General features: G+C 37.1%; 1 protein-coding gene across 4 annotated transcripts in view; it reads right to left on the bottom strand.

Moving 5' to 3' along the window:
- Positions 1–15,200, bottom strand: part of SAC9 (sacI homology domain-containing protein / WW domain-containing protein) — a 339,290-nt gene that overhangs the window by 201,585 nt on the left and 122,505 nt on the right. For all 4 annotated transcript variants that reach the window (XM_089419453.1, XM_089419451.1, XM_089419452.1 and 1 more), the window contains 2 exons: positions 9,994–10,236; positions 8,147–8,611 (listed from right to left, as the gene is read on the bottom strand). In XM_089419453.1, the coding sequence (XP_089275579.1) occupies positions 8,147–8,611; positions 9,994–10,236 (708 nt within the window). The remainder of the gene's footprint in view (positions 1–8,146; positions 8,612–9,993; positions 10,237–15,200) is intronic.

Below are 15,200 nucleotides of genomic sequence, written 5' to 3' on the forward strand. Positions count from 1 at the left end.
ATGAAAGATGCAGCATGATGGGCATGTTAGTAAAGGGCAGCATGATGATGAAGATGCAGCATGATGATGAAAGAAGATGAGAGCAGCTCAGCACTGTGATGGTACAGCATGGTGCCACACGGTACGGTGCAGCAAATGGATGAAATGCAACACTACGATAGGTGAAGTCGTCACCTTGGAGAATTAATTGAAGCGGAATGTCTTCCACTGATCTCATGTATCATCGTTATAGGAAATGATCTATGCTCAGATCTAAATAAGTCAAAGCATTGACTTCTGTTGTAAATGTACTCTCTCTCTCTCTGCTGAACTTTGAAGAACATAAAAGAAGAATCAATCAAGGGTTTCCCCACATTGGGGTTTGTCCCTGGCTAGCGCCACATCTTGTGTCCTCCTGTCTTGGCTTGTCTTCTGCGATTTATATTTATGTTCTATCTGCAGTTTATTTTGTGTTGATGTGATTACTGATCTGGAAAAGAAATTCAAATAAATTGCTCTAGCATAGAACATACCTAAAATTCAAAAGCATCCCGCGGGCCACAGGCATTACTTCTTGGTACCTGCAACGATATTTCCAGACAGAGAAAGAGAGAGAAGCGACCTCACCTTCCAGTTGGGTTTTCTCCCAAAAGGGCTTCCCAAAGAGAATATCTTGTGTCTCTTATGTGTGTGTGAGCTTATTTTGTCGTTCTCTATTTTTCTGCATAATTTATATTCGCATGCATGCACTAATTACAGTTAAATCCACAGATCTTAAAGTTCAATAAATTGTAATAGTGTAAAATTTAGTATTTTAATATATTAATATCAGATCTATTACGACGAACTATCCAGTGGAATATCCACAGTAGTTTACGAATCAAAAAACAATGGTCGCAATTTTTATGTGTGCGTTAGAATTTCTCAGTTCCTATATTTTCCTTCGGCAGTATTTTATTTGGTGAATAATTTCTAGTGGTTGCATTTCAAGGAATTTTTACATAGACCATAATTTTCAAACTAGTGGATTTCACATCAGGGCGTTGGTTCTCAAAAATATATCCACTCTTGCCAACTCAAATACCCCAGAGAATGTATAGCGGAATCGCCCTAACTTATTTCTGAAAAGAGATCAAGTTGGCCACGCATGCTGCAGTCGATGATCTTTCCACCTCATGATTGACCTTGGGGGCTTTTGAGACCTCCTCCCATATGGTAATCGCAAAAGGGGCAACACATAAATAGGTGTCTAACCTCCTCAGGGGTAGCTCCACATAGAGGACACCTCCCTAGACCCTGTAATCCCCTTTTTAAGAAGTTTTCTCGGTTGAGTATCCGGTTATGGATGACTAACCATTTAAAACATTTAATTTTTAAATGGGAGAGGAAGCTTAGAAACAGAACTATCAAGGTGTTCCTTGTGAGATGGAAAGACTTGCTTGAGGAGGATGCCACATGGGAAGCGGAGCAAATTTTGCAACATTTAGCACTACAGTTGCTTGAGGACAAGCAGCATTTGGGAGGGGAGGACTGTCATGTCCCCAACAAATAAATTTTGCTAATACAGGTTCGCAATTTTGCAATTTTGAGGAATTATCAAATGTTTAACTTATGAGAAAAGGTTTGGAGGCTCAAATTAATTTTGAAGAGCTAAAGGTGGCCAACATAGGAGAAATGAAAATAGCTAGAGTTGGTGGGTTGTGGGGACCACCCAAACAAGAAAATCGAACTCCTTGAAGGAATTCGTACCACATGAAGGAGAGGCAAGGAAAGGTGTTCGAACTAGTCGGCCCACAAGGATTAGAAGGGGCAGCATGTATATATAGTAGGAGCAAACTCATTTGGGGGCTTCTTTGATTGTGCATTTTACATTTGAGAGTTTTCTTGAGTTGTTTAACCAAGTTAACTGGTGTTGTTTAGCACACGGATTTCCAAGCAGAGAATCCAAACTCTCTTTTGGTGAACCTAGAGTGTCACCCTAAGAGAGATTTTCAAGTTGATTGGAGAGCAGAAACTCAGCTATTGGGAACTTCTTTTATCACTGGTTCAGCCTCTGCAAGTTTTCTAGGGGACATAGGAGCAAGAGTTCGTGGTGCTTCAGGAAGGATATTTCAAGGGAATTTCCCTAAAATAAATTGCGGGAATTTTCCTTGTGGGAGAACGAAGTTTTGGAGTGATTTTCAGGGTTGGAGACATTCGCTTCAGTGAGGACCAAATTTGTCTTCCATCTGTGCAGGCATTTTCCGGGCTTAGTTAGGAGGATTTGAGGGTTGGAATCTCACACCCTTTCTTGAGGAAATATTACAGGAATTTCTAGCTAGTTGGAGGGGTTTGGAGCAGAGATTTAACAGCAAATTCTGAACTGGTCATTGGGCCAGAAAATTGGAGGAGAACGCACTAATTTTGGGTAATTCCAGGAGGTCAGAATTAGTCAAAAACATTTATGGGCTTTGCTAGTCTAGTGTTGAGGATCTCACCCCTAATTTTACAGAATTTTTGGAGGTGTTTTGAGGCCCCAAATCCCACATTGCCTCCAGCAACAGTTGCAGAAATTCCAGAGCAGAACGTACAGCCAGAATTAGCCATTTTCAGAGGGGAACTCCAACATTTTCACCTGGGTATTGCATGCTTGCTATATCAAGCCCAGGTGCACTCATTCCACCTCATTTTGTACCAGATTTCCATTGGAAATCTAATAAAATGGCTCAGCTCTCTTATTTCTGCCCAATGGTGTTTAATTTTTAAATTGCATGTGTGGGTTTCAGATTTGTATGCCTTACTTCTTGTTGTAGCTAGTTCATGCTTTTGACATTTACTGTATTTTCTCTAGTAGAATATTACATACAACCCCAGCACAGACATACCATTTGCACGTGTGTGCAAGGGAGAAGATTTCGTTCGCACGTGTGCGTAGTTTAGCTGTGGATTTCGCTCGCACGTGTGCATAGTTTGGCTGATCTACACAGGGATTTTGTAGATCTAGTGTACAGACAGGGGGTCAATTCATCTTGGAGTATTGATCAGTTGTTCTTGTGATAAAAGGGAAGTTTCTCCCTTGTTGTAATTCTCAAAAGGAAATTTTTTATTGAAGAAGAATAATAAAGACACATAGCGTTGCAGGTTTTCCCCGGAGTTGAGGTTTCATGGGTATATCTTGTGTTATATGTGTTGATGTGTTTGTCTTTTGATTTATTTTTCCATTGTGCATGCTACGTTAAAAAAACTCATTGTATTTGTGATTTAAGTTTCCAGAATATTGGTTATTTATATTTCTAGTTTTATACCTAAAAAAAGCGTGAATCACTTTATTGGGTTTTAAGGAAATCTAACAAGGCTATACTAAGCATGGAGAGAGGGCCAACATGGTTGAAAAGTGCAAGCTAATGAAACCCCATCCCTGTTTTTCCAAATTGCAGAAATATAGTTAAGGACATTACAAGAGTAGATAACACCCAACACTTAAGAAGATTACGATTATTATGAATAATGTTACTGAGGATTCATCTAGAAGTAGAAAGAGAAATGCAATCATGAACAACACTAAATGGAGGGAGTACACCATGTTCATACTCCTCGAGCATATGTCAAGACAACTTCGACAAAGAGAATGGCAATAAAAAATGTATTAGACTTCCTCACCTGCAAGATAGTTCTGTTCATCCTCCAAGCACATCCAATAGATACTGCATTAAGCTCCATGGGATTTCTCCCAAAATCCAACCATGAAAATAAGGAGAGAGCAAAGAGCAAACCCTTATATAGGTTTGAGGCTTGAGCTCTACTCCCTTTATCTCTAAGAAGTCACAAGGTTTCACCACTTTATCTCTAAGAAGTCACAAGGTTTAACCACATGGTTTTAACCTTGTCATTGAAAGTTATATTGACGACATGCTACAAAGAACTAAAATGGACATGATCTAACAACTGAAACATTAATAGCAGTCCACACTCCAAAGTTATAAGCATTAATACAACTGTTGAAAGAGAAGCAAATCTTGTAGTTTGCTCCTCTTGGCATGTGGAGATGGGAAAACTTAGAGCTAGAATTTTGGACTGTCCCTTAGCATTGTATATTTTGAAAGAAGACCAAATTGGGGTACACATGAACATGAGTCACCATTGAAAATATAGCTATAAACAATCAGAGCTGATGCATTGATTGGAACATGGAAACCAAAGAGAATACAGTTATAATATGCCTGATGTTATCCACAAATAAACCTAATACCTTGTGTTGACCTCTACTGGTCAACTACCCATGCAGTACACCCCCCTTTTCTTTGCAAGAAAGGGGCAGCACCTGATCAGCATGTCCGTGCCATCCTGCCATCATCAACAACTTGATCTTTTTGATTGTAAACCCAGTCTGCATGTATTAATTGTAAATAATCTTAGCAGACATGAGTCATGTATGTAATTTGCCTAGGTGGACCTAACTTTCTGATGATAATCTACGTCCCGGAAGGTTTTTCGTCTCACCGATCCACGGATCGGCAGAGTTTTCCTTCAAACCTGACCCCAAAGCCGGGATGGATTTTGCCATTGGAACTTTAGGAGAATCCTAGTGCGTTGATCTGCTAGATTATAGTTGTGTCGCAGAACTGGGTGATTTCTGAGGGTCTGTATTAAGTGGGTTTGTCCCCTTGAGATGTAAATTGTAAAAAGTCATCATGAAATGTGTCTTGAGGGTTGAAAATGTTTTAAATCCCCTCATGAGTCCTAAGTCCTAGGTCCTAGGTGATGTTTCCGAAGGCTTAGTTCGGTGATCCATTTTAAAATGAATTAAGAAATTAAAAAATGAATAAAAAATAATAAAAAAAAAAATTAAAAAATAGAGCAAAAACCCTAACTAATAAAATAATAATATTTTAAGCGAATGCTTTTTTTTTAATAAATCGACGGATGAGATCAAGAGATGTCTTGATCCTCATCAACGGTCGAGATCATTTCAGCATGGATCACTCGAACTAGCCGTTGGAGACATTTCCTTTAAGTAGGGTGCTAGGAGTCATTTCAGGTTTATTCGATCTGTGAGTCTAAGACTGAATAAGCTCTCTTGTAAATCTGTTTCTGGTTAATAAAGGAAGACTTTGGGGTCCATATCTTGCTGGTGTTACTCTCTTGGAATGCTGTGAGATCATTTCATTTTCTGCATATGTTATTTTCAGCCATTAATATTAGCTTCTTATAGAGTATTGTGAGCACAGGTATCTTGTTCACTTGCTGGGGTTTGGGTGCTGTTAGGGTTTCTGAAGTAATGGCAGGTATCTCCATTACTGTTTGAGATCTAGCAGCATTTTTGCCCTCTTTGTTGACGGTTGTTTTGAGTTGTGCAGAAAACATTTTCTGAAGGAATTTTGTGGGCGTTCGGGGAAGTTCTCGGCTGAACCAGCCAACTCCCGCAAGCATTTTTTGCTGAGCCCAGTTGGATTTGATCCTGGGTCTATCATTCGGTTTATTTATTTGATTTGCATGAGAAATTTTCTGAAGTTCTTCACAGTGACAAATCTGAAATTTTCGTTTCGTTAAAATATTTCCGTTCTTATTGCTGAATCTGGCTGTTAAGGGGCCAAATCTGTACATTAAACAGCTGTTTTAGGGTTTCAATTTTTTATGATCTAGGGTTTCAATTTTAGTTTTGCTTAGATCAGGTTTACTTAGGGTTTTGAATTTGTTTTTATGTACATACTATTTTTGGGGTGATTTCAGGTGGCAGAAGCAAACACCAAATATCGATCTGAGGGCACATGACACAGTTTCGCTGCTCCCTCCTATTCCATCACTAGCTGCATCGTTTTGCAATCAGTTGGCGAGACACAGTCGTTGCACATCAGATCCAAGGGTCATGCGTATTCCCAAACTGGCTTCAACAACCGAATCAACGTAAATCCGAAAGCAGCAGAGATTTAACGCTGGGCAATTTATTCACTATCCGCAAGAGATCGATCTCAAGCCACCGCACCAGATCGATTCAATAGATCTGCTCAGCGCTCAGATTTCTCCATCGAAAACAAAAAAACGCGTTTCCTCACCATTATCTGCGGATCAGTGGCATTGTACGCGTGAAATATCGACACCGTAGCGTGTAGCCATCGCTGGGGATATCTTCGTAGTCCTGCAAGGATTAATATGCAGATATTTTGACTTTGAAACTACCCACGCGCATTGTTCAATCATCAATCACCTGGTTGCTGGAGGTTGCGTGCTTTCAAGACAGTGGCACAAGAAATCGTCAGCTCAACGTACGTGTATCTCTGAGGTTGATCAATCTGGCCCCTTAATTCTCCACCAGCAGAAGAAACCCTTGAATGCATCGATGGCATTCTGCATTGACTGAAAGCCGCTCACGTCAGTCGTTAGGGGTTACGTATCAGCCTTTCTGGTTGCCGCAGGCATCATTGCATTCAACGGGCCAGGTAAATGAGACTTCAAGAGGGTTAGCATAAAACCGATTCAAGCCGTCTGCTATCAACACGTCCGGGTGAAGTACCGAAATCATTCAACGCATAGACGAATTCCATCGGATCAGGTAAATTCGCGGCTCAGGTAAGTTTCAAACTTTTGCATCGTGGTAACGAAAATCTGATAAGAGAATCGCGTGCCCGGTAATCTGTCTGGAATGACATACGTTTGCTTCGGTCAGTTTGCCTGAGATTTTCTGCTTGTCGGCTAGGTTCTTCGCATTTTTATTTTCTTTTTGGATGCGTTTCGATTTTTTTTTTTCACGTTTAGGTTAGCGTTTCATTTAGATTTAAATTCATAAAAAATAACAAGAAAAGTTTATGTTTAGAGTTAGATTTTAGATTTTAGATTTTTTAGATTTTTAATTTTTGTATATATTAAATCATGTTCTAATTTTTATTTTTATTTTTTAGGTTTTCAATTATAGTTAGTTTGTAATTAATTAGATTTTGATTTATTTTTAAGTTTAGTTTAGAGTAGTTTTCATTTATGTTTAGTTTAAGTTTTAATATTTAGTTCTTTTTATATCTTATGTTTTAGATTTTAGTTTTTTTTTTTTAATAGAGTTTCAATTTCTTTTTAATTTAGTTTAGCTTTTGCATAGTTACGATTTTAGATAAATTTTAAATTTTAGTTTAATTTGTAATTTAAATCTTTTGTTTTAGTTTAGGACTTTTTTTTAGGATTTTAAATTGACATAAAAAATATAAAAAAATATAATTTTTAGATTTTAGATTTTATTAAAAAAAAAAAAAAAAAAAAAAAAAAAAGTATAAAAAAAATTTTGTGGAAAATTTCTTCGTCAGATCCAGTTATTTTCGGGAATTGTCGTATCTTTCATGCTGAGATCTAAATTTTCAAGTCGAGATGCGAAATTGATATCTGGTTAATGGTTTATGATTCGTGGTGGTTTAAAGTATTTATCTTTTCAAATCTTTCAGTTGCTGGATATCGTGTTTTGGCTGATGCCTTTGATGATAGATGATTACTGTTCATGGTCCATATTTTTATATCATTTAACAAGTAATCGTTTTAACCACAATCTCTTAAGGCACTGGTCTGCTAATATAATCAAATCCATCTAGTGCTTATCTTATCGCGTCTCGTGTCTCCCAACCAACTGGTCGACAGTTGGTCTCATCATCTCTCAGGGACTACCCCCCTTAGCCGCGGGAGACAGGCTTAAACGGAGGGATCGGGGATCAGAGTGACAGCCCCCGGTCTGAGCGTTGTCGTGCCAATCCGCGCGACAACACCTTGCATTTCATGTGTTGTAATTGAATAGCACACTAACAGATGAAACTGCAGACAGGATGTCACTTGTGACCGGATTCTCAAACCAGAATATCTTGCCAAAATCTTTTGTAATACATTTCAGATTCAGGTCCACCATCAATCTTCTGTTATACTGTATTGTTTCATAACTACTATCTCCTTGGGATAAATGAAAAACTTTCTTCAAAAAATGATTGAGTGCAACAAGTGAAGGGTAATGAAACAGTGTTATCTTTTCCCATGCTTTTTTATCTTGATCATTATTCAGGTAACAAGCAAAGGGTAATGAAAATAGTGTGACCTTAATCCATGCTTCTTTTTCTTTCCTGGGGCATTATTCAGGAAAAATAACAAAACACACAACAGATTCCCACCAATGGCAAATCAACATTACTTTTGCAATTGAAAAATCAAAGTTAACATAGCATACCATATTTGAGCCACAGAGCTGTTCCAGAAAGCTTAAATAACAATCAGCAGCACCCTTGATTTGAGAACTCCCACCTTGCAATGGATGTGATATTTCTGTTTTGGATCCTGGGCTTGTCTGATCAATAAATCCATGCCCTGAGAATTCATCTGCTTCATTATTTTCACCTGTTAAGATTCCACTGTTACATTCAATCTCTGATTGGGACTTTAGTGGCAGTAAATCAAAATCCCCTGTAAGAAGATCCAGCCCATGGCCTAGAGAAGAGCTTGGCTGCATTACAGGCATGACATTTCTATCAGGCAATGAAACCACTGGCATTGAAATGCTCTTAGAAAACAAAGGCTGCTGAGGAGATGTTTTATAATTATCTTGAACTTTTTGATCATGCTCCAATGATTTTAGGGTATAATCAACATCTGCAAATATACTTCTCCAGGGAAGAGCAACTCCAAGGACTTCAATCTGTAAATGAGGACAATAATAATGGAAACACATTACAAACATATTTTCGATGCACAACTAACAAAGCCAGTGTAAACAATGCACTTGATTATGCTGAATCTACGTTTAGTAAGTCTATCTGTAATAAACAGCTCAATGATGATGCATAACCACTAATGCAGAAAAAAAAAAAGCCTAAATATCCAACAAGTATGCCAGTAAATAACTGTTCATGTAACATATATCTACATGCATATAAGTTGTATACTTTCAGCAGTATTACTTGAGGGAAAGCTAGGTAAGAAATCAATATATAATGCTTGGCAATCTATCTCTAAAAACTATATTCTTTTACAAGGACATGTAACCACAAATGTCTTAACACCTAATCTGCTTTGACCAAGCCAAAATTTTGGCCCCTGATGCCTGTTACCATTCCCATTCAATATATAAAGCTTGGCAATCCTATCTCTACAAATTATATTCTTTTATAAGTACATGTAACCACAAATGACTTAACACCTAATCTGCTTTGACCAAGCCAAAATTTTGGCCACTGCTGCCTGTTACCATTCCCACATCATTCAGCTTGGATTTTTTTATTTTTATTTTTATTTTTTATTTTTTTTTTAATATTTATGGCCAAGGACCTGGATCGGAGAATGCAGCTCTGATACCAATGTAACGAACAAAGTTCGTATACTCAAAGGAATGCTCTGATACCAATGTAATGAACAAAGTTAATATACTCAAAGGAATGCTCTGATAGCAATGTAACGAACAAAGTTTGTACTCTGCAACAATCTTCAAAATACTTCGAAGACAAAGACATCCATTGTAGAACAAGTAATTATATATAAGAATATTTGAAAACAAGTGAGATGATGATGTTACAAATGAGTGTGAGGGTCTGCTTATATACCTAGGCATGTGCCTCTTCATGCAAGGTCATGTCCCGTTAGACATGTCTCTCTAGTACTAATTAATCATTACTATATTTACATTATTTTTGTATAAATTATATTCATAACATCACCCACATTTGTGATTCGGCTGAAATTATAAATATACCCATTATCCTTGGTACAAACATTTACAATTATCAAGCCAGAAACAGTTAGGGTGTTTCAAGGAGGCATTTGTCCTATTTTTGGTTTAGCTCAAAGCAATAAAAGGTCACTTATTTCCTGGACAGTCCACCCAAGCATGAGAACCATCAATCTCCTTCATTGATGAACAATAAAATGAAGGTAAGAAAGCATTCTTTAAAAGCCTACTGTTTCAGAAATATGAAAAGTTAGACTTTCAATTTGACAACACATTTGCAAATACGTCTTCTTTCAAGTATGATAAGAAGAAGAGAGAAAAATAACATGATATTGTACAAGCTAGTCTAAACTTACCTCACCAAGTGTGATAGGCATTCTTGCTGCAACAGAATGATAAAATGTCAAAGCCACAATGCGTGTCAAAAAGTTTATCTCTCCTTCCTGCTCTTCAAAATCATATAGCCATGGAAAATTGTGTTTCCCATGCCTTCCAAGACGCACACCTGCACCAGTTACAGCAACATCCTCTGGACTCATCACTCCAGGCAATGGAATTATCATTTTTGTCCCATTTGCACATTGAGGTATTGCTGCTCCCTGTATAATAGCCCAACGGAAAAATTAGGTTATGTATTGAACAAAAAATCAGACACGAGTGTATGACAGCCAATATCCTTAAAAAACAAAAGCAGTAATGCTATCCTCCCCTAGTAAAACTCAAATATAAATAGTTAATCAGCCCCTAATACCTGCCCAACAAGTAGGAATCAATTCAAAATAGTCAAGTCTCAAAAGTGCAGCACCAAATAGAAAAGATCAAAAAACAAAGTAGCAAAATATTTTGAAATAAGCAACCTATATTACATCAAAAGAACATATAGTTACAGCAAGATGTCAATGATGGTCGACTCATGTATTGGATTTTGATTTTATCCAAATGAAGGACATAGGAGAGTTTCTCACCAAGCTTTTCATACTTGTTTCTTTGCTTGGTAGACTGAAAGAAATAGAACTGCCATTCAACAGAATGGCAATAATTGCTGTAAGGGATGAAGACCTGGATTTGATGAGTTATCCTATACATGTTCATTTCTACTAAAAGTTGTAGTTATAGGCTGGTGTTAAATGCTGTTAGGTCTCCACGGCAAAGGTTAACAGAAAAAATGAAGGTTGATTTGCACCTTCACCTCAAATAAAAGGTGATCCCAGTTAGCAAGATATTGCTTCATATATCTCTCCATGTTGTAAAATACTAAAATGTAACTAGTATTGGTGGAATGAACAAAGTTCGTACTTAAGTTAAATACTCTAGAAGACTTGGAATATGTAGATCCCCATTGAGGATACAAGCATATATATTATAATGTATGAATGAGAATGATACAAATGAGAGTGAGGCTCTGCTTATATACCCTAGGCAGGTGCCTCTTCATGGAAGGTCATGTCCCATTTAGACATGCCTCTTCGGTACTAGCTACTAATTAACTAATCATTATACAATTATCATCATTATTTGTATATATTTTATTCATAACATTGCCTTCCTCCTCAAAAAGCTTGAGAATGGATTTGACCAACCTAAATCAATCTTTTGTGGAATCTTATGGTTACTGGATACTTTGTGTGAACTTCTATCACAAAACTTAATTGCACTAACATTAGTAGTCTTCGGAACAAAAGTTTGTTGTTTATGATCTGAGTGATACAGATATGCAGTTTGATTGAGTTGTCTACTCTTGTGATTCGGATGTCGATAGGGAGTTCTTGTGGTTTGATTTCCCTTTATCATGTATGTGGCAATATTCTGATTTACTTCAAGTGACGGTGTTGTTGAGTTAGTTACAAAACCTTCACTTGGGATGTTCATCGTCTGGACTGCAACATCTAAGTGTGTCTTTTCTTCAACTAGCTTGTCTTCTTCTTGAGTTGTGATATTCACTGGATCGGTATTTATTCCTCTTTCTTCCACTTGGACTGACGACTTCGACATTTATTTCAAGATAAGTTCTTCTAACTTATCTTTTACCGACTTTTTGTCACTTTTAAGCTTCTTTATTTGCATAAAAAGGTTTTGATTATGATTCCTTAGACGTGAAAGTTCTTCGTTTTCTGAATTGTTGACTTTAGCCTTAATATCCTTCTCTTCATCTTTTAAACTTTTGATTTGTTCTAATAAATTTTTATTAAGGTTCTTTAAACGTAAATTTTCCTCTTCTTGTTCAAATAGGTGTTTCTTGAGTTCCTTCTTTGTGACCTTACTCTTCTTGACTTGTGCAATTAATTTTTCAACATGGTCCTTGAGGCAAGAAATTTCTTCGTCCTTTTCCATTACTTCTTTGTAATGCATATCCGCAAGATCTTCATATTCTTGTTGTAACGCTTTCTTGTTTTGTCGAAGTTTGGTTATTTTGTCTTTCTCTTGATCTTCCAACTGCACTTTCTCAGTACACTAGATTACATCATTTTGTAGGAGTGATGATGAGTGTTCCACTTGCAATTTGGATTCCATTTTCTTTGTTTCCTTATTAAAATCTGCATGTTGTCGCTTAAATATTGCCATTAATTGTTCTATATCTCTTGTGATTGATTGTTTTTGTGCATCACTTAGAGATTCGACTAAGGTAAAAGTTTTGTAACATTTTCTGCAAACCACATTTTGATTTTGGAATGACTCTTGACAATTAGAATATCCCTCTGAACAAAACAGACATTTTGAAAAAAAGCCACTGCTTCTTGTGGACGCCATCTTTTTGTTTTTTCTTCACTTTTGTCTTTTAGTGAGTATTTGGCCACATGAATTTTTAGTCACCCTAATAATAACCCTTCAAAACTTTAATAATAAATCTGTAATAATTCCTTCTCCTTTAAAAAGCTTCAATTTACTTTTCACCTTTTATTTTTAATAATACTTGCCCTTTTATTTCCTAATATTAAATTACTCAAAGCCTTTATAAATAAGCTCAATACTCTTATCTCTTTTAGTGGAACCTTTCCTCATATTTCAAAAAAGGCCCCTTTTTTATTAAAATAATTTTTTTGTGCCTAGCTATATATATATATATATATATATATACGACTTTCGACCTTTTTAGTAGCTTAAACTTTCAATTAAACCTTGAATTAAACATGCATAAAAGGTCACAAAAAGAGTCACGACCCTTCTCTTCTCATGGAACGATTTGAACGAGCGGTCAATATTTGTTGCACAAACAAAGAGGAGACAATGACAAACATGATGGCAGTGGCATGATGGCATTGTTGGACATTGGATAAACCAACGCTCCCTATGTGTTTCGTGACATGGAATAACCGCCTCTCATGGATCCTTATCTCTGGCAATGTGATCATTGACTAACACCTGCGGGTTTTGGTCTAACGGCAATCATGATTCCCAACAAGTGGTATCAAATATAGGTCACGAGTTCTATACACACCCAGCTCACGTTTGGGAGGGGATTATTGGACATTGGATAAACCAACGCTCCCCGTGTGTTTTGTGACACGAACTAACCGTCTCTCATGGATCCTTATCTCTGGCGATGTGATCGTTGACTAACACCTGCGGGTTTTGGTCTAATGGCAATCGTGATTCCCAACAAGCATTTTGGATTTGTTGGCGGCAACAACGAAAGGCTCAAGGCAGAAGTAATGGCGGCTGGAAGTTTGAAAGACGGCGGACAAATGATTGTGCCTTGTCACTATGTGTGCGGCCTGTTGTTGAACGACTGCAATGGAGCAGGGTGGGCGACAAGAAATGCAGGGGCCATGTGTGCACGACAAAATGCGACTGACAAATGGGGGAGGTAGAGCGGAGGCGTTTGGACGTTATGGTTACCCATACTCAGCGGATAAGGCGGCGATGGCGTGGAAGAGTCAACGTGTTGTCACACTGGTGGTTGGTTGTTTAGATAATGTTGCAGTTGGGACGTGGCTGTTGTTGTGGGAGTGGTGGTTGGTGAATGTTGCGTCAATGGAAAAACTGGCAAGCAAAGGAGGTCTTTGCAATTGGGACGGCGGTGCAGTGTTAGTGCTGAGATCTATGAGCGATCATCGTACAGCGTTGAGTGGCATTCGACCAATATGGCCGCTGCCAAGCACATGGTCAGGCGGCGGTACTATTGGGCGTCAATGACGGAGCGAGGAGTCGTGCGGCCCAATGGCTATGTTCCTTTTTTGCCCCTTTTTTATTTTTTGTAAAAATACTCTTTTTTTTCTTTCGAATGTATATTATTTCCTTTTTGTCAATTATTTTTTTTTAATATTTAATTTCTTTTTTTCCTTTATCTTATTATATTTTTTTTATAAACATTTTTAGACTTTCTTTTTTTGCCTCTTTTTTTTAACTATATTCTTTCTTTTTTATTTTTTTAAATATTTGTTATATTTTTTTAATATATTTTTTTTTATTTTTTTTAATTAAATTCTCTTTTTCTTTTTTCTTTTTGAAATGGCCAAAGGCTTAAATGGCGATATGGAGAAACTTCAAATTCTTGTAGTGAAACACTTCAACAGCAACAATGTTGACAAATCTAACGGTCAAAGACCTGGATCAAAGAACACAACTCTGTGTAGCGGTTGAGCGGCCAAAGGATCGAACAGCTCTGACACCAAATGGAACGAACAAAGTTCGTACTTAAGTTAAATACTCCAAAAGACTTGGAATATGTAGATCTCCATTGAGGATACAAGAATATATATGTAATGTATGAATGAGAACGATACAAATGAGAGTGAGGGCCTTCTTATATACCCTAGTCATGTGCTTCTTCATGGAAGGTCATGTCCCATTTAGACATGCCTCTTCAGTACTAATTACTAATTAACTAATCATTAATAATTATACAATTATCATCATTATTTATATATATTTTATTCATAACAATTGGTATTCATAATTGTATTTGAGTCATGATGTACTGTATTTGTCAAAAAAAAGAAAAGAAAAATTATTTTTATGAGCATGTGTTTCATGCTCTATGTATTTAATTTTTAGGTCAAGCCTCCATTGAAGGCTTTTAGGTTTGTATCTTGAATCATTGTCATTGTCATTACATTCTAGACCCTTCTTGAGCTCATTGTGTCAAAAAGAAAAAGATTATTTTATGTAAATTAGTCATGCAATACTCCACCATCAAATCAACCTGCCCTATTCTTCATGTGAGCCTATCAGAGGAGCTTCGAACTATTATTTATACCCATACATTCAACCTATAGAGGAGGAGTTCCATACATGTATTCGATCTGCAATTGTCAAGTGAAGAAGGAAGTGTGAGGATGTACAGGAGGAAGGAATAATCATAACGAAGTAGGAAGAGATCTTTCGGAGCCGAGATTCGACCACACATGTGAAGAAAATAGAGGAAAATTGCAGGGTCGAAGGTGCAAGCCGACCTTCAAAATTGCAGGACAGATCGAGACCTTTTCTTGACTCATTTTTTATGAGCTGACTTGTGTTGACTTATGAAGGAATGAACTAAAGTTTGACTTGTTTATATGGGAGGTTGACTTGATGGATGGAAGAAGTCTATGTCTTGGTCTTAGGTCTTGGTTGTCTCATTTGA

This window comes from Pinus tabuliformis, chromosome 4_1, assembly GCF_031772625.1.
Source record: "Pinus tabuliformis cultivar Carrire ecotype Pingquan chromosome 4_1, CPIR1, whole genome shotgun sequence".
Lineage (NCBI taxonomy): Eukaryota > Viridiplantae > Streptophyta > Pinopsida > Pinales > Pinaceae > Pinus > Pinus tabuliformis.